At 41.4% G+C, this 20761-nt stretch overlaps 1 protein-coding gene across 1 annotated transcript in view; it reads right to left on the reverse strand.

Annotated features, from left to right (window-relative positions):
* LOC116690196 (GDNF family receptor alpha-2) overlaps window positions 1–20761 on the reverse strand; it is a 71371-nt gene that overhangs the window by 33006 nt on the left and 17604 nt on the right. Inside the window, exon 4 of the mRNA XM_032517025.1 lies at window positions 5145–5523. Within this exon, the coding sequence (XP_032372916.1) occupies window positions 5145–5523 (379 nt within the window). The remainder of the gene's footprint in view (window positions 1–5144; window positions 5524–20761) is intronic.

Consider the following 20761-nt stretch of genomic DNA (forward strand, 5'->3'; position numbering starts at 1 on the left):
GACAGTTCTTTTCTGCTCCCCATGGCTCAATATCTAGCCTTGCTTAGTGCATCCACGTGAGAGCTCACAACTTATGGACTATTTATACACACACACTAATTACAATTCACAAAGCCACAGATGTGTGAAATAACCTTTAATTGCCATTTTCACCTGTGTGTGTCACTTTATGTGCCCGTAACAAGGCAAAACGTGCAAGGGTATGTAAACTTTTGATCAGGCTATTTGGGTTATTTCTGTTGTAAATATTGTTTCAAAAGCTGCCAAACAACAATGTAAACATATATGTCTTCATACGATCACTATGCTTGAATCAAAGACAGTTATTTTGCATGATGAGTCATATTTTCTAAATTTATGCCAAAATTTCAAAATTTATGCCAGGGTATGCAAATTTATGAGCACAACTGGAAGTGGATATTTTCTTTTTTCATACAAAACGGTCAGCAATCTTACTACTACCAGCTGGGTCTCTAAACCATTCATCCATCAACGGTACTTTCAGCTTACCCTTTCTTAACCCTCTAAAGTCTAACGGCATTTTCACATGTTTTCTTAAATTTACCTTTTTAAAGTATTTGCATAGAACTGATCCACATGTGGTTCACATGTAGACTGTAAATGTTAATGGACAAAGCATCCGGTTCGGCAAAGTTCTGCAAATGCGGAAGTGCCTTAAACCTGCATTCTATCTGAGTTCAAGCAGGGGGCGACGCTTGCGGTTGCAAAAGGAGCTCGGTTTCTGTAGAAGTCTGTGAGAAAGTGACCCACTTTTCACTTGATTTATTACCTCAGTCAACATTTTCATAATGTTTATGGTCTCAATCGCTAGTTTTAAGTCTTCTGCGATGCAGAATGATGATCATTTTTTGAATTATGGTCTCGTTGATTTTAAAATAGGCGATAAAGCAGGGGGTGTTTTAGGGCGTGGCTATGATGTGGTTGCCAGTGAAAGTGTATTACGGTACATGGTTCCTCCCTCACTCCTCCCTCTTGTCTAAAATCGTCACATCCTCAACCAGGATGGGTGACATCACACATGATCTGTCCATTAATATGAAGAGTCTATGGTTTCATATCAAAAGGTTCAGAAGAAACTAAGCTTTCCGTACAGTGACTAGGGTGACCACCCGTCCCGCGTAGCGCGTGCGCGCACAGCGTTTGAAGCCCAATTCCCGCGTCCCGCAATTGAGACCGTGTCACGCATAACAACGCTTGCTCAAAAAAAAAAAGTTGCTCGCTCTATCTTGGAGCCCGGCAGCCAAACGAACTTAGGCTCGTTGGACATACTGCGCCTGTAAAGTAGACGAGAGCTGGCGGCAGCCGGGGGGGTGGTGGTGGGGGTGGTGGGGGGGGGGGGGGGGGGGGGCGGGGGGGGTGACACTAAAAGCTGCGGTAAAGTCGGACAGTTTCCAGCTGATTCCAGAACAGGAAGTGACTTTAACACTGTGGTGCGATTCCGATTTAATAAAATATAATCAGACCCACATATCAGCTGGAACAGTCTCTAGTTTTGATTGTAGATCTCAGAATTTTCTACATGTGCTGTTTGCTGATTTAATTAACAACAGACTGGAGATGATCTGTGATCTGACGGATTTAGTCTCTCTGACTTCTAACGTCACAACAGCCAGAATGTCCAGAATAGGACTTTAAATCAGCCAAATAGTTAAAATCCCTCCGATTCGTTGTCATGACAGCGCAGGCACGTGCATACCAGACACTGGGAAGGGACTTTTAGGAACGCGCTTTCCAATTCAAAAAATGGAGAAAGAGCCCGAGTCTGAGCAGTCTGAGGCCCCCCCACCCCCCACCAGTTACAAAGAGAAGGTGGGTACAAGGAAGACTGGCAAGACTCTTTTGTTTAAACTGTTCCTGTTGAGCAACTACAATTCCTGTTAGTCCTATAATTTTATATTATAATGTATTTAAAGTGAATAAATTGTAATGAAAAATAAAATTAAATAGCTAAAGTAAATCGTAAGTGGAAGTGCATCTGTCAATTATATTATAATTGTATGAATGTTCAAAATATTAATCTTTATTTAGAAAAAAATACACATTGGTTGGCCTATTCATGAGCTTACATCAGCAGTTTCACATGTTCAGGGGCATAGGGCATTATTAATACACCATGTAAGGTGGTATGTGCTAGAAATGGGTAAACCAGTATCAGTGAGTCTGCCCGTGGGGGGGGCACCGCTGCGCCAGGCAGTGTCCCACATTGTCCCTCAGAAACATACCACTTGTCCCCCCTTGGGCTTATTAGCAGGTGGTCACCCTAACAGTGACGCCCAAAGTTTTCCTAGAGCAATGCGGTAATTTGGCACTAAAACTGACACTAAAGCTTTTTGAAAGTCCCTAAATCTATTTTGAAAACAAATCTTAACTTATGACGTCTTGTACGAATTGTTTCGGTGCTTGAAATGACTTTACCAAAGTCTTAGGTTATATATCTTTAAAAAGTAAATAAATGTCTGAGATGAAATGTTGGACGTGCCGGTGCGTCTTTTGTCCTCAGGGGGTTAGTAGGTCCTCTTTTAATCCTTGTGTTGTCTTCCCGTCACCCATGAAAAAAAACATTTTGGTCACTTTTTCAATGTTGTGGGTGCTTTCCTTGATGTTTTTTCCAAAGTTTTTTGATATTTTTAATGTTGACAGTTTCAGCGCTTATTTCAACGGCCCATTTTTTGTGACATTTTTTTTCTTAACTGAAAATGGGTCAATTTGACCCAGGAACAACATGAGGGTTAAATGGTTTAGTCATTATTTTCGGTTATTGGCTTTTGGCTGACTAGTTTTCACACACTCTTATATCACTGCAACGTGTAGTGTTCCGGTTTTACAGTTGACTTCAAGTTAACATGTGGATATCCTCTTCTAATTAAAATCATAATTTCTACTTTTTGAAATTATTTGAGCTACCATCCAATTGTTCCCCAGCAACTGCAGAACTACCCCTGGGCCACAACTACCCCTGGTTGGGAATCACTGGGTTAGGGAGATATTTGAGGAATTATCAGATAAGCTGTTTACAAGGTCTTCCAGGACATAGAACTGTCCTGTGAGGATGCCTGACATCATGTAACAGATAGAGGACATGGAGACAGATAGAGGACACTTTAGGAATATCTCACAGGCTGGCGGGCGGTCCTTGTGGACACCTCAAGGCAGGATAAAAATCACCAATCAGAGAACATTGTCAGCCCAGCACTGACCAATGACATCGCCATTTAATTGAATCGTAGTGACATTCTCATGCATGGCAGCACTTATTCACAGCACGAGAATGGGCCAGCCCAAACAGAAGATTAATAGAGTCACGTTCAAGCTTAAAGTGGTTGTGTTTGAGTGTGGTTTTGTGTGTGTGACTGCCGAATGGTTGTTGGTCAGCGTGTGTCTGCACTGTATGAGTGTGTGAGCGCTGATCGAGCTGTTGACCTCAGCGGGGCATTACCCAGCCACAGATAATGAGCTTTAACGTTCTATTTCATCTTTCTCAATAAGCAGGTGAACAGCAGACACCGGAGGGCCCTGAGGTCAAGGATAGCAACTCAGCCTGAAAACAGATTACACAATGCAGGCAAGCAGGTAATTATCAAGACAATCGTAAATCGGGGGAGGAGGCCATCGAGTACTCTACTTTAGCAGCACGGTAGTTGGATTTAGTGTTGGTGGAGAGGAATTGAGTTTTCGCCATTAACGCTGAGCCTCGAAGGCTGTTAAACTCTATAGAAACGTGATAAATGTGACCAACATAGAGTTGTTGTGCATAGGTAGCAAGATTAGTTCGAAGTTCATGTGACTGTAAATCATTCCTACTTCTCACAGAAACAAAAGGATTCTGGCATTGTTATTCAGTAGAGAGCAAAACAAAAAGTCATAGAAAAGTGACATGAAATGTATTCACTCTTAGATGCTAGAGCTTTTCAGGACTGTTAAGCATATACTACAAGTAATACAACATATTACTCATTTTAGCGCTCAAAAAATGAGCTGATAAACTGTTTCAAAGTCATTTTTGCAATGCATTTTGTGCCATACAAACCTAAACAAACTAATTCCAAACCTGTCACATTAATGCAAACATTGACAATAATTTTAAGTACTTTTCTGAAGGAATAGACCGGTTTAATTTTCAGGTAATTACTGCAAGTAATGAACCAGGCAAGGTGCTCTCATCTCCCATGACTACTGAGGTTGGACAACTACTTGGAGTATTAAACCCACAAAGTGTCCCACTGATTGTCACTGAACTGTATCAGCTGACTAATCATCTGTCACACTCTTGACATGAAAAAGTAGCCAAAAGTTTTCCTCTTCTCATAATTCACACATCATTATATTATTTTTAGTAGGGAGCGTTCAAGGGTCCAACACTTGGTTGAACTCCATTAGGCTCACAAATTAGCTTTTAAATGCTTAGAATTATTAAAATGTCTTACATTCTTTATGCTATTAGACTGATGAACGCAGAGCATGGATGTGTGCCTATTGATGGCTGGACACAGCACATAGTCCTGGAGGGGGGGGGGGGAGGAGATCTTGACAGCTGATTTGGCTGATAGTACAACTGCTGTGTTTCTCCTGCTCCCAGCAGCACTAACACAAGGAAACATGTCACGGCTGGGTAGGTGTGAATTGAATACGGCCGCTTGAATCCAATAGAGGCCCCATGGAGCCAACGTGATCCACTAATGTTTTGTGCAGCTTAATTGAGTGTTGTCCCTTCAACTTAGCCTCACATCTTTATTTCACGTCTAATAGCCTCAACTCCCCCCCCCCCCCCCGAAAGTCTAATTACTTCACTGGCAAAGTTACAGCAGAGAAATATACAACTTTAGGATGCCATGGGAGGGAGGAAATTGGCATCAAACAGGAACTCTCTCTCTCTCTCTCTCTCGGATGCACAAATTCATTTTCTTTTTCTCATTTCCCATAATTATAAGAGGTTGTAAATGAATCTTCAGATGTTTGTGGCTGTAGCTCCTCTCATAAACATAGCACTAAAATCTGGTCATTGAACTAGCAAAACAAAACGCACTTACTAACAAATACAGGCACGCACATTAAATGAACGTCTGCCCTGGCAGTGCTCGGACTGCACGCATAATGTACCCCCCTACTACTTCCCTTCCTCTCACCTGCAGAGAGAGTCCTGGCGGCAGACCCTCCGGAGCTCCAGACAGTTGGGTTTCTCCTTATCTTTATAGGAGCAATCAGGCACGATTGTCTGCCTGCGACGTTCGGCACATCCCACACTCTGGCAGGGGCAGAAGAGCAGCCGGTGGCTGAACTCAGGGGGCACGCGGTCCAGGAACAACCTCAGCGCTTTGTGGCAGCGCTTCTTGCTGCATGTTTCACCCTTGTTGGGGTCCTCCTTGCTGCAGGTAGCGATGTAGGCGGAGCGTTGCCTCTTGCAGCTGTTGTTGAGGTTGCAGGCTTTGGCCGCATCAAGACAGGGGTTGCAGTGTCTCTCGGCGTCGAGACATTGGAAACCTTTCGGGGCCACGGTGAGCATCCCTGACAGTGGATACAAAGAAGACAGAAAACTCAGTGACTTTAACAGATGTTAGACATGTATTTTCAAAGAGGGATGAATGGGTTGGAATTTTTAACGCTATTGTGTTTTTCAGCAAACAACCTGGATCACATACAATCACAACAGAAGGATGACAATCATTCCAATGATCCTCTGACTCAACATCATCAATCTGATAGAGTTTAGAGTCGGCTCAGCTGCAAAGTACGAGCAAAAGTGTCTCGAACCGTCCGGGAGTTCATTGCAATTGTTGGACTTAAATGCTGAAGGAGACTCTTCAGTATCATCCACCAGTAAGCCGCTGGAGTGATGCCTGCAGCTAGCACACATCCACTCTTACTGAATTATTGATTCAGTGTGTTTCAGACCTTGAGTGAAATATGAATGAATTAAGTGATGACTCCAATTTGGATGTTAATAAATGATTAATTTCCAGGTAATACTATGATGTGTGATAACACTATGACTACATTACTGAGTTGCCATTGCAAATTACCTCAATTTTATACATATAAAAGTCTTTTTTTCTTATTTGACGGAAGTAGAGCCAGATGAAAGAAGATATTTTAATTAGTTTAATGGAACTAATGTAAAGCAAAACAGAAGTCCTCGGTAAAATACACACAAGAACACTTATTGATTATGTCACATAGACAATAGGAAATAATACTAATTACTGTAATATCTGTCCAAAACATTCTAAGATTAAGGACTTGGTGAAGACTTGTGATTCTCAGTGCAGATGTGTAAGATGACGTAGTATTAGGAGAGAGTAGTAGGCTACGTAAGACCGAAAATCCCAAAATGGAGGAAAACAAAACAGGACTTTCACCCAGGAGATCGGAGTTTGTGTTGTTTTTGTTCTGCGTGTCACTGAAACGTACTTTTTCTAACCCCACCCACGATCTTTTTCCAAAAATAACGTTCTTGTTCCACATGTCAGGTACACTTATTTTCCACCACGGGCCTCTGTACTGCGTTCCAGAGGCACCACAACCCCCACGAGCAATCGCGTCCCACACGAAGCTCTCTGCTCCACTCCGCTAAAGCTATGTGGCAGGTCGATTTCGGACAGCCACGCAGGAAGGGAACCAACGAAAGTATCCAGTCGATCTACCAAAACCCCACCCACAATATCGTATACATCTCCTCTACCGTACATCCCCATGGACGACGAGAGATTAATCTTGGAGGTGGGAAAACATAACAGACATCACAAACTCTTGGTATAAGGACAATGCCAGAAATTAGAAGAGAAATTTAATTGCAGGAGTACTTGGAGTGGAAATATGAGCTTAATTAACATGTGATTAATCTGTAAAGTACTTGTTGAGGTAATAAAATCTGTGAGTCTGGCAGGCAAGACGCTTCACTTCTGAGAAGCTCCCGGCGAGGTATGGCGCACTTAGTGGAAAATTGATCTTTCCCTAACTTTAACTGAGTGGTGTTCCCGAGCACGTGGAAATACACTCCAAATTGGCCCCGACCCAGAGCGTCAAATAGCGACGCCGAGATTCCCGACCAAGTGCGTGAAAAAATGACGGCAATGTAAAGTCGACTTTTTGCGTCAGTAACTAACGTGGGCACCTGACAAAGCGTTCTTTTTTCTTGTGTTTTGAGTGAGAAAGTGTCGCTGTAACACACGGCGTGCTGTATAATCCACTTATGGGCTGGTTCTAGAACAAGATTATTTCTTTTCAGTGTAATCCCAAACTGAAACATTGCAAATACCCATCAGGCTGCACATCATATTTGTCAAGACACAGTTAAGTCATAAGGTTTGTCTGGGTGTTCTGAGATACCGCATATACCACAGTGGCAGTTAAAAAAAAAAAAAAAAATTACTGGTAATAAAGCAGGATCATGTTCACTTGTGGCACCCCTCTCTTGTATTCAGGCTATATTAGAGAAGTTAACCTCCCTCCCCTGTAGATAATGATATTTCAGAGGTCGTAACGGCATGGTGACACCCAGAGAGATTCATCTCTTATTCAACAGAACCAATCTCCCTCTGTGTCTATCAGACAGCCCAGAGCGGGAAGAAGACCATTTGTTTTAGAGGGGTGTGCCAGAGATGCTGTGCATCTCACATTATCAATCCTAGAAATAGGGGATGCATGTAACACATCTCAACACAACGGGAGGGAGGGGGGTTGTGCAGTTTCTAATCATGTCAGATAAAACGGAATTCACTGCCACTGAAGACTAGGAGAAGTAGAATATTGGTACTTTGGAACAGCACACTGAAACTAGCTTCCTGTTAACCAGGGCTTTCATTTGGATGTATCAAGGCTGAATGTTGGCGCTCTGATTAACAGGCAGGGTGCTAAGAGACGTGTCTGAGTTCAACACACGTAGGCGTGCAAAATAGTGCTGCCTTTTTCAGTTGTTTTTTGCAGGCCACCGGGGAGACCTGTGAGTATTAGCTTTTATGACTCTTATTGGAATAAGACATCTTTGTATCCTCTATTGAAACTTGTTTATCCTTGCACTCTGTGGGGAGCGGATAAATGATCTACAGCAGATGTCTGGCAACGTAGCTAACTCAGTCATGTTTGTGTAAGGGACTGAAGGAAGACGGAATTGTGCTTCGATCACATCTCAGGTTCCCTTATTCAACAGAATCTAACCTTGTATGGTAGTATCGAGTATGAAATAACCCCTTTAAAGCTTGCATATCATGCTCATTTTGGGTTCATATTTTGGGGTTTTGCTAGATGCTTTAACCCTCTGAACACTAAAGCCATTTTTACAGTTCATTGTCCGTCTAGATTTATTTTATAAAAAAGCTTGTAAAACATCAACCCAACCTTGTTGTCTACAGTCAAGATATGAACATCAATTTTTTCAGAACAAACTGGGTTATTAGAATATTTGGGCTGCGGTGAGGTCACGTGAATGGTATTAGGACCATTCGGAACACTTTTCATATGTCTTGGGAGTCACACTGTGAAGAAATAATCGTTGTAACTTATACAGTTGACAACATGCATACATTTTTTCAAAGAAAGTCCAGACGCTTTTGCCCACATGACATTTACTTATGCCAATTTTCAATATAATTATGTCACATGTATTGATAATACACTCAAAGCAATGCTACACAAGCATTTATGTTGTCTAAAACAGTTCACCTATATGCAAAAATAAAAATAATAAACATTACAACTCATATAAAGCACATACTATTTAAATTTTCAAAAAAGGCCCAAATATATGCCAAATCTCAAACCAGTGGGGCCCTTCTCCTTTGTAAAACGGTAGATATCTATCTTGTCCGCTATAACATCTTTGATCGCATACTAGACTAGTTTGACTGGGAGGATTGGGCTCTTTTTACACTCCGTACCCTTTGGGTTACGTAGTCCACCATATATGGGCATGCTGCTTGGCTAGAAAGACCCGGAAGAGACCTCCGTAACCGCTAACTCGTTAGCTTTTAGCAGCAGCAATCGGCAAGTCTCTATCTTTTATGGTTATTAAATGATAAAGCTATGAATCAGAGGTGCTGTTTTTGCTCGTGGGCGAGTCTCTCGGGTTCAGAAATGTACATATACTGTCTGTCTGAATATACTGTACATGTATTTATTCTCTGTCTGGAACGCTCCTGTCTCCTAAATGACCAATCTGCTCTGATTGGTCAGCGTATCCGGGTCTTCCACATCTGTGCTCTCTGCGTCTCTACACCGCCATTGCAGCCGGGAAGGACTGTAACGACACTGTGGCAGCACTTTCTCCCTATCACAACCGCTTAGAAGTCCTCAGGGCTCCTTAAAAGGCACAGTTTCTGAATACAGGCTGTGTGCATTTCTCTGTGGGTTGAGCATTTTGATACTTTCACTGTATTTATATAACACCTTGACCTGCTTTATACTAAAAAAAGACATGGACACGCTTTGCAACACGGGGACCTTTAAAGGCAGGATGTGAGACAATTAGTCGACCTCGCCCAGGGGGAGCAGCTTGGTTCATCTGTGATTACTATGAGAAGAGAAAGCTGACTTTGGCACTGGGCATGAAGAGGCCGCAGCAGGGCCAACGTTTTACTAAAGTGGGCCAAGTTTGGCTGAAGCGGGCTTGAAGGGGGGCAGTACGGTCCAGCTGGAGGTGAAGTTAGCGGGGCGGCTGTCCAGTGGTTCAGGCTGCATAACATTGATGGATTGCAGCGCCTAAATCTCCACTGGCCATCTGTAGGCTCTAATGTGGGGCACTGGGGGGGGTCCAGGATGAAAGAAAATAGGAGAAAGAAGAACTACTCAGATTTATCTGACCAAGCGGGGCTGAAGCTGCTTCTGAGGCTGCAACGAGCGGGTTTTTACTACCTCTGATTGGGGAGCTGAGATTGAATTTGGTCCGTAACCCAAAAAGATGTCCTGGGGCGCAACATAAGACACAAAGCCCACTTGATGGCTTCGACGTGCTTACAGACAAACAGGATGATGGCAAGAGAGGGTGGAGAAGAGGAAGGAAGCGAAGAAGTGGAGATGGGAGGGGGAAGGTGCAGTATTGTGTTACAGAGGTATAATTGATTTTCCAAGTGCATTACAATGACGCTTTTCAGCAAACATATGAGGAGAAAAGGGGTGATAAGCTAATGACGAGGCATTTAAAAATGGAAAAAGCTTTAGAGGGGAGAGGAGACTTGAGCAGTTGATTGCAGCAGCTGATCATGACGGATAGAGAGATGAAATGAGAGCTTGCAGACTAGCAGATTGGACAGCCACTTACAGAGACATGCTGGAGAGCTTTCAATTAATCTCGCCTAATTCACCAAAGATGTGCGACTCTTGCTCAGAATAATTAGCCCGGCGCATCAGCAGTACAATCGGCAGCTTACAGCATCACAACAGTTTGTATCTATCTCCTTACCTTGCTGGGATGTACTATACATTAATAAGCAAGCGAGGCACTGACTGAATAAATCAACAGATAGACGGGCAGTTTGCTGCATTGATTGATAAATGGATGTAATAAACAAAGCATCACATCAGTGTTGTTAATTGCAAGACAAGTCATTAATACAGTTTTTTCGATTAAATCTTGGCACCTGTTGGCTGCAGAATAAACTAATATGAATGTTTTACGTATGCGTAAAGCACAATGCGACGTATTCATTTGGGGAATACAAAACAGGAATTGACAAAAAGAGTTTCAAATGGTCTAATTTTTTATCTTTATTTTATACACACAACTGCCTCGCATGCCTCGGGAAACTGCGATCTCATAACTGTTAAGTCGATGCCAACAACAGTTAAAGCATCGCCACTGCATTTGGTGAGCCTGTCATTTGTCTGTAAAAAGGCTTTTTAATAGGGCTCTGTACTCGATGGGTATCATAAATTACCCCACTGATGGCAAAATAGTGGAAATAACCATCTATTCTTTCCTCACATATAACACACACGGGAGAGAGAAAGAAAGAGAGGGAAAGGAATAAAGAGAAAGAAGTGAAAAAGAAGCAGAGAGGTAAAATGTGAGATAGGACACATCTATGGGGAGACAGACGGTGAGAAACAGAAGTTTATATACAGTAAGACCTGTGTTCCAGGGAGAAAAGAGAAAGAGAGATAATAACGAGAAAGCGAGGTGGGGCGTGTATGAATGAGAGGAGGTGGATAAAACGTTCACGTACACTGTATCTGGATTTTGATGCTTTTTCTCCCCCCAAAGAGTAAGGGATCTTCTTTCCCCTGTAATTGCTCTCTGTCAGCCTAATTTGAATTCTGCATTTCATATATCATCCCGTACTCAGGGGACGCTGCGCTGCAGAGCGGGGTTCAGCCCAGGTTAGGAAGAGGCTCTTGGCTCCGGGTATGTTCTCAGTAATTAGGAAAGGTGCCAAAGTTTGGATTTAATATGGCCCTGGGTGAGCATACGAGAGCTTGTTAGGGAAGTCTTTAGTCCGGACCCTGAGGAGCATGTCAAGCATTTCCGTGTCAAAGGGCTCATCAGTCATTAGCTCTGTACTGTGTGTCGCTGTAGGGTTTCCGGAGGGAGGAAGAGGGTGCAGTAGATTTTACAAAATCATCTTCCAAGCCTTAGCAAGTTAGACATATAGACGTCATCAGAGTTAGACCCGAGGAGTTTACGGAGTCTTCTGTTCTCCGGGATCAACTGAATTTTACCTCAGAGCAAGAAATTATTGCTGCAAAGTGAACAAGTGTGCAGTTGAGAGAGAGAGAGAGAGAGAGGGGGGAGATGAAAGAGATGAGAGAAGAATAAATATTTGTATGTGAGAATAAGTGTGTGTGTGTGTGTGGTGTGTGTGTGTGTGTGTGTGTGTGTGTGTGTGTGTGTGTGTGAGAGTGTCTGCATGCATGCACATGTGTGTAGGTGGAAGAGAAAAATAATACTTGTTAATAGGTGTGGTGGTGTGTGTCTGGGTTGTCGGTGGTGTGTGGGTGTGTGTGTGTGAGGTACGTGCGTGCGTGCGTGCATGTAGGTGGAAGAAGGGTGTCCAGAGAGAAAGAAAAAAATACTTTTGTAATAAGTGTGTGTGTGTGTGTGTGTGTGTGTGTGTGCGCGCGTATTGCCTGCATGCGTGCGTGCGTGCGTGCATGTGTGTGTGTAGGTGGAAGAAGGGTGTCCAAAGGAATTTTAAATCATTGTAAACACACTTCTAAATACTAGAGCTGTTTATGAGCATCTGCCTTCAAGTTAAGCTTCCTCTGGTGAAATTCAAAGCTTGAGCGTCCTCAGTGCCCCCCTCGGTGTTAATATGCAGGCTGTTTAGCTCCTTCAAACGTCACTGGCAATAATCATAACAGGATGTGTGTGTCTGCTGAAACTACACAATATCAATAATCTGCTTCCTTGTTCATTACCACCATGCAAGTAGAGCATAACTAAAACTACTAACAAAACTGAAACAACAAACATGTTGTTCCGTGGATTATTCACTGTTGTTAATTCAGACTGGTTAGAAAACCGCTGACTATAACACAACTTCTTTGATTACTGACCCCCAGAGAGACAAGGGCTGGACCAAGGGAGAACTGATTAGCAAATGAAGCATATGAACAAAATAATGAAGAAAGAAGAAATATACACAGGCACTATCACAATGATACACACAAAAAAAATCTTGCACAAACAACCAATACCCTTAAGACCAAAAAAAAACAAAAAAAAAACGACAGTTTGCGTGCACACAAAGATCTTAGTGTTTGCCTAAGTAATATTAATTGTTATGAGAACTCTGGTCGCGCTGGTCCTTTTTTCCCCGGCTGTTGAAACAGCTTTCTACATTTAATTGGATGGTAGACACTCTGAGCTGAGAGGTGAGGGGCTTAGTGCTGAGAGTTAGAAGGTCTTACTATGGGATGTTAAAGTTAATTCCTGGAGGGACCCCTGAATCCAGGCTTCTACGCTGCCCTCTCGCTCCTAATAAGTTAATTAGCTCAGCGTTGGGTCAAGAGAACAGAACACATTTCACGTGGCGCATACTGACAATTACAGTTAATGATATCTTTGCATGCTGTATGCAATACGGAATTCATTTAGGCTTTGATAAGGGTCCTGGTGCATTGTGGGGGAAAGGTTCTCTGCCAAACATTCACCATACATGATGTCTTATTGATTTGAGAAGACGGCTATTGACTTGCATAGCAACTCTGCCTTGAAACCAAGGAAGCACCGGTTATGCAACGAAACTCTAGTTCAGCGAAAGGAGCCAAAGCTCCCTGGAGGGGAGTGGTCTGCACGCAGGCAAAACAATAGATTTTTCAAAATTTTTAAATGAAGTTAAGATTTGCAGCTTTTTTCATTTTCCATCCTGATAAGCTGAATATCTTTGATTTTGCAAAGCTGACAGCTTAAAAAAAAGCGCAGAAACAATTAGAAACACTGTAGAAAATCAAATATTAGCTATATAAATAAAAATAAATAAAAATGCTTATATGGGTGTGCAGAGCATGTAAAGTGACGAATATAAATATATGTTATTTATTTAAGCAGTTGCACATTTTTGTATTGCCAACTTGTATGTATTCCAATATTTGTTCTTATATTTTATCCTATTATTATTTCATGTATATTGTCTGCATGTATATTGCATCCTAGTATTTCTTTTATATTTATATTCTGTGCGACTGATTTTGCTGCTGTAACACTATAATTTCCCATTTTACTGGGATCAACAAATCCCAGTGATCTATCTATCTATCCATCTATCTATCTATCTATCTATCTATCTATCTATCTATCTATCTATCTATCTATACAATGTTTAAAAAACCAGGAGAATATAAATATCTAGATATACACAGTTTGGAGTATAAATATCTATATTTAAACTAGTGCAGTTGAGAATAAGGTGCAGTCAGAACAGATACTAAGGTGCATTCAACCAGATATTTCTGTACATGCATAGTATTCAGATTGATTGGCCTGTTTTACTGGGTTTTATTGTAATAGTCTGACAGCAGTCGGGAAGAAGCTGTTTTTGAACCTTGCAGTTTAAAGACCTCCCTTGACGAAACAAGCCTATAGATTAACACAGAAAATAAGTTGTAAGAATACCATCTTAAGTTGTAAGATGGTATTCATTTTCTGAACTACCCTAACTTGGCGGGGCGAGAAGATGTCTGTCGGTGGCAGGTGCGGGACTCCTAACAAGACAAATGTGCCCTCCTGTAGCATCTCCATGCTTCATCTTTTTTGTTTGATTTTCTTAGATTCCCCACTTGTGTTGAGTGAAATTTGATTAGAACAGAGAAAATATGCATTAATATTACTTATTCCACTCAATTCTTACAGCAACTAAAGGGGTTTTGGGTGGAGACGTGATTATCAATACATTTCCTTTGGGCCCTCCCTATCATTTGATGATGGAAATTTTTCAAGTTACCAAAAGTGAAGTGTAAAACTAAATGCACCCGTGGTAAATGTGCCTAAAGTTTTTAACTTAAGACGATACAGTTACAGTTAAGTGTCCCTCAATGTCAAGTGAAGACGTATGGGTGCAAGTGGAGTTTTGGTTTGGTTTGGACAGCTAATCCATCCAAGGTATTACTTTTGTGAACTTTTAGGAGCAGGCTAAAATACATGTTTGTGTCTCTCCTTTGACAGGATTACTGCTATAACTGAAGAAAAAAAAAAATCCAATCTGTGTTACATGATTGGCTGATACAATCAAGATGCTCTGGACTTGACCTGTTGCGAGCTTAAATACCCAGAAAAAATACCTACTCTAGATAAGTTAATAAAAATGTTACAAAGGGCAAAGCTGGGCAGAAGTAAGGCAACAAAATAACAAATAAAACAAGATTGTACTGAGCTGTACGTGTTTTTTTGCTGTATTACATTCATTGTCTTATACTACTACTGTACTGTAATATTACTACAGCTCAGACACTGATAATCTCCCTCTCACTTAATTAATCTCTACGATGGCTCAAAGTTATATTTATACACATGAATCTTTTCAAAGATTACCCACAGTGCGGACTGTGTTTCTGTGGAGCAGAGTTGGCCCATTGTTGGTTGTTTTAATACTCATAGGATCAGAAAGCTCTGAATGAAATGTTGACAATAAAGTCATTTTTTGCAGATCTCTTTCTGTGTGTGTGTGTGTGTGTGTGTGTGTGTGTGTGTGTGTGTGTGTGTGTGTTTCTCCATAGTAAATCTTGAGATGGTAATTTGTTTTTACGGGGCAAATTACGACGGTGATTTACAAGAAAGCCATGACAGCCATAGGTTTGCAACACATAGCCATCATCATCTTCACATACAGGCTTAGTGTTACTAGTTGTGAGTGGTGACTAGATTCAAATCAAATCAATTTATTCATAGTATCAAATCATAACAAGAGTTATCTCAAGACACTTTAAAGATAGAGAAGGTCTAGACCACCCTCTATAATTTACAAAGACACAACAATTTCCCACGAGCAAGCATTTGGTGAGACAGTGGTGAGGAAAAACATCCTTTTAGGCAGAAACCTTGAGTGGTGAGGAACTATACTGTGTGCACTGGAGCTGTCAACAGTTCTCCCAAATGAGAACACTTGTGTCTTTCACAGCACTGCCACTGGCTGGTAACCAACTTCCAGTTCGCTTTCAGTATTGTCCTATTCACATGTTTGCTTCACTGCATAACCTCTGCTCTTTTTCCATCTATCCTCTCCATCATCTATCAGATAACCATGCCCTGTGCCCTGACACCATGACACAGTGACCAACAGTCACAGGTCACATGAGTGAGCAACAGCCGGCAGCAGCCAATCTGCTTAAGCAGAATGTAGACAGGTGGGCGGATGTGTAGCCCCAAATCTTGTGACAGTGGGGCAAAAGGTGGAAAAATCCAACAGACATTGCTATTCTTGAATCGAATGTGGAACAAGTTTTTTGTCCTGCTGAAAGCGAAAGCATAACTGTGCTGTGTGTCCATTTAAAAGCAGTAATATGGAAAGGCATCAGGAAAAACTGAGGCTACATTTGCACTACCGGTCCAAAGTTTGGGGTCACTTAAATATTTCCATACCACTCCATTATAGACAGAATACCAGCTGATCTGAGTGGGTGGCTGATCTTTAATGCAATATCTACATTGCCCATTATCATAACCATTCATCCAATGTTCCAAAGGCGCATTCTGTTCACTAATCTGATATCATTTTAAAAAACTAACTGAGAAGACATTGGAGAACCTTTTCGCAATTATGTAAGCACATAATGTAATCTGAACTGCTGCTCTGGTTAAAAAAACAATGCAACTGATCTCAGCTGGTATTCTGTCTATAATGGAGTGCAATGAAAATGTCTAAGTAAACCCAAACTTTTGACCGGTAGTTTACATTGCTACATTTTGGTTTTAAAAACCAAACATCTTTTGGTACATTTACAACTTGCATCCACACTGGTCTGGCACTTCAGAGCCTTTAAACCGGAGAAATCAGGTTTGGAATCTCTGGGGTGGTGTGGCTGTCTCAATGGCAGCAAACGGAGACCTTTAGCAACACTGACATTGACGCCAATGTATCGTCGCCTCAACGGGTCTTTTTTGGTCACGACGTATCGTTCGCCAAGACCAAGCTACTAACGTTACCATGGCAACTACCAGCAACGGTCATAGCAGAGATGCCTCTTGGCATGCGCATGCCCAGTATATACGAGAATGTTGTTGAGATATATCGTTTGGGCGTGTTAGTTTAAATGGAGATTAGTTATTGTACTGGAGCTAGAATAAATTGCACAGAGATCGCTTTGGACTCAAAACTCTGCTTGAAAACCAAAATGTAGCAATGTAAATGTAGGCTGAGTAGCCATACAAGCACGTGCTGTGCTCATGGGCCTGCTCTTTGGAATACAACATGTCCTGTGCCTTGGAACATAAGAACTATGGGTCTACATTTCATTAAACAACTGGGAAGAGAGCTACTTTTGAAGGGGACACAAATAATACAGCCAAAATTGTACTTCTCTAATACAGATTTTGCCGAGTCATTAAAAAATTAGTCATGACAAAAAACAATAATAGCCAATGTGTTTTCCATGAGTCCGCTGTGTGCCTGCTGCTCAGGGCTAAATAGAAGAGGTGGAGAGAGACCCCGTGCTGTTGGCTGAAGCACCGTGGACTGTGATTGCTCTGAGCAGAGCGCATGGGACTGAATTACAATTACAATCGCTTTTTTAGAAATAAAGACGCTAAGAGGGTCTGAAAGTTCTGTTTTTTTTTTTCAAAAGCCCCAAATCTATTAGGGTTTGATTTAGTAAATGGTTTTATTTCAGTTAGACTAATGGCTGGTTTGATTTGCATTAGGAGATGATTTTATGGAAAGCATCCCATGCCTATCTCCAGGTATGTTGAAGGGTATGTGATGATGGGGGGGCTAATTTAATTCCAAAGGCCAAGGGAACTTTATCAAGATTCATGGTATCCTGATCCATGAAATAACTTGCCTTTAATGATAAAAATCTGCCTGCCTCTATGGGAATTTAACATCGGGGTGTGAATACTTATGCCCCCTGTATTTTAAGGGAGAACATTTATTTATTTACAATACATCATTCATTCACAAAGATAATGGGTGTCTTTAAAAGGTTGGATTTTCCTAATTTTTGAATTAAGGCATTAAGATAAATTTCCAAAACATGATTTTTTTTATTCCCCTTTTTGGTCAACTTAAGCATGGGGATGTAAACGTATGAGCCCCACTGTGTATCTGCTGTGAATGAGAAAGAAATCCCCCCCATGAGAACAAGACCCCAAAGCCCTTTACCTTTTGGGCTGATCCTGCAATCTGGTCACCTCGCTGGGTTCTCGGACTGGGTACCGAATACAATACTTATAGGTACCGACCAAATTGCCTCTTAAGTATTGGGTATCTAAAACTGCCTCGTCATTCAAAATCCAATTTCAATACCAGTTTCAACACATTGTAGAAACACGCGGGAATAATTCTGGTGTTGGTATTTAATATTTTTGAACGATACGCTGCCCTACTGGCTTCTTCACCCAGCCACGTCCAGCAGCTTGGTAATATGGCTTTTTTTGTGACACTGCAGGCAAGACACAACTCAAACTAATCTACTATCAGCATCACCCTGTGGTGGTAAGAGGCGTGGCCCGAGAGACCCCCACTGTGTCTCACTGCCATCAGAGCACACAGATGAGTGGGAAAAAGACCCACTGATGTCAGCTCTGGATGCAGCTGTGCTGAGCGCTGTGGTGATGATGCACTGTTAATGCTGGCGCATCAAGCCAGGACAAGAGAAAGCAGAATTCATCGCTGTCTTTCCAAGGTTATTATCACTTTTTTCTAACAGAATGAAATTACTAAAAAGTATTATTTTAGTTATATGAACTGTGCAAAATAGCAGTCCTCTTATCAACAAGTGCTACAATAGTATTTAATCTAATAATAATAATAATAATAATAATAGTAACAAAAATAAAAAATAAGTAAAGCTTAAAGAAAGGTTTGTTTATTGTTAAGGCCATATGGTTAAATCTAAATGATTTTATTTAACAATATCTTATGATGACTTCTATCCTCTGTCATTTGCTTTTAAACAACAAAAAGAATAAACTAGATAGCAGAACTGTATTTTATAAGAACATTGAACGCAACACAACCTTACAGACTGAAATGCAACAACAAAGTAGCGCAAAGATGAATCTATATCCACGACGTTCCACTTCCGGGATTGGTCCGTTGCCGCCTGAGGTTCCACTGGATGTCACTCTTTATGGCCGGGTGTCCGTTAACTTCTGCTTTCTTTGTGTTGGAATTTTAAGCTATGATGGATTTCTAAGGACCATGGTTATTTGCTCCTCAGATCTCTGCAGTGTAAATCCAGACAGTTTTCTGTTACACGACTAACAACTTTTGAATGTTTCTCCAAAACAAGTTCCTTCCTGAGGCTATATTTTGCAGCGGCACCGTGGCTCTGTCCAGTGCTTAGCGCCACCCAAGACGATGGTTTAAGAAATGCCAATAAACCAGAGCATGTTTTTCTCCCATCCCGGAATCCTGTGTGGACTAGCCAGAACCTCTTCTGCAGCGCTGTGGAGGAAGGTTGGGCAATGCAAGACATGGCTATTCACTTACCATGTATTCTGTATGTTTACTGTATGTACAGTAGCTACATACTTCGGAGACATTATACCTGGCCCTAACAAAAACAACTAAAATTACTGTAAAACTTAAACTAAATGTATAAAGACTAAACCTTCTGAACAACAAACTAAAATCAAATCAAAGTCAATAATTGAAAATTCAGAACTATTCTGACCTTGTGTTGAAGTCAAACAAAGCCTTCCTCCACAAGGCTATCGTATTGTATATTGTGACTGACGTTACTTATTTAGTAGTCTCGCTTTGCGAGACCATCCACACGCTTTCGGAGCGGAGGAGGGTCCGGCTAGTCCACACAGCATTCTGGGATGGGAGAAAAGCATGCTCTGGTTGATTGGCATTTCTTTAAACCAATCGCAATTATCATTGGCGGCCTTAAGCTCCAGACTGAGCCGCTGCAGAGTCATGCAAGAGAAAACTCAGATTGGATAGATAGTCTAGATAGCTGTCTGGATTTACCCTGCAGAGATCTGAGGAGTAGTCAACCATAGTCCTCAAAAATCCACCGGAGCTTCAAATTCCAACAAAGTGGAAGGAAACAGACATAAACGCATCTGATTTAATTTCCTGCAACACCGGAAAATCCCGGAAGGGGAACGTCAAGGATGTACACTACTTATATAGTGACAGTCCGCGCAGGGTTAAAAGCGCTCATTGTCTTTTGGTCTGTGTGTGTGTGTGTGTGTGTGTGTGTGTGTGTGTGTGTGTGTGTGTGTGTGTGTACAGTGCATGCACATTCTCAGGTTGGAGATATGCAAAACTGAGTGGCTAAGACTACACAGTCCCATTAGGAGGAGAAGTCTGTGTGAAATAGTTTTGCATGTATCACTTGGGGCAATGCAACAACTGGGTCTCCATATGTTCTGTTTAATTTCAACTTCAGAGCATGAGTGCATACAGCGGTATATAATTCTTTTTCATTTCTATCACAACTTCAGTCCCTTATCTACCTCCCAGACAAAAACTTTTAAAGTAGCGGAGATTATTTTTCAATTTCCTACCTTTCCTCTGGTAGAGTAGTATATTCCCCTGTCCTCGTCAACCAACCAGATATCACGTATTCCCCGGGTCTCTGTGCCGTTTAACATTTACAGACGGGATTATGAATTCTTTTGTGTGTTTTAGCAATCGAAGTGAGAATTATTTTCATAAAACAAGTGTGTAATTACTTATCCGTTTGCCTGTGGTTTGCTCTCAGCGCCACAATCAATTACTCTGTCCTCTGAAATGATAAATAATAAGGAAAGCTTGCGGCTAAACAGATTTTAGAGAGCCAATCCAATATTTCACCTTGGAGAGAATTGAACAGCGAAAAGCAAAATGGATGCAGTAATGAATCCCTTGTTGTATCTTAATATGTGCACTGTACTCCTACACTGCTATGCTAAAGTTAAGAGCATAACAAAACTAATAAACATACGTCAATAAAACTTGAAATGTTGTGCTCATTTAGAAAGTACTCTACCTTTTTACATTTTAACTCTTGAACTGGATTCTATCCATGCATATTTCGGCCTACACAGATTTTCCAACACCAAACTTGGTTCATAACACAAATGTGTTTATATACAGTATACTTATGCACTTAGAAATTTCCATTGCACTCCATTATAGACAGAATACCAGCTGAGATCAGTTGC

The sequence above is a fragment of the Etheostoma spectabile genome, chromosome 5 (assembly GCF_008692095.1).
Source record: "Etheostoma spectabile isolate EspeVRDwgs_2016 chromosome 5, UIUC_Espe_1.0, whole genome shotgun sequence".
NCBI classification, from domain to species: Eukaryota; Metazoa; Chordata; class Actinopteri; order Perciformes; family Percidae; genus Etheostoma; species Etheostoma spectabile.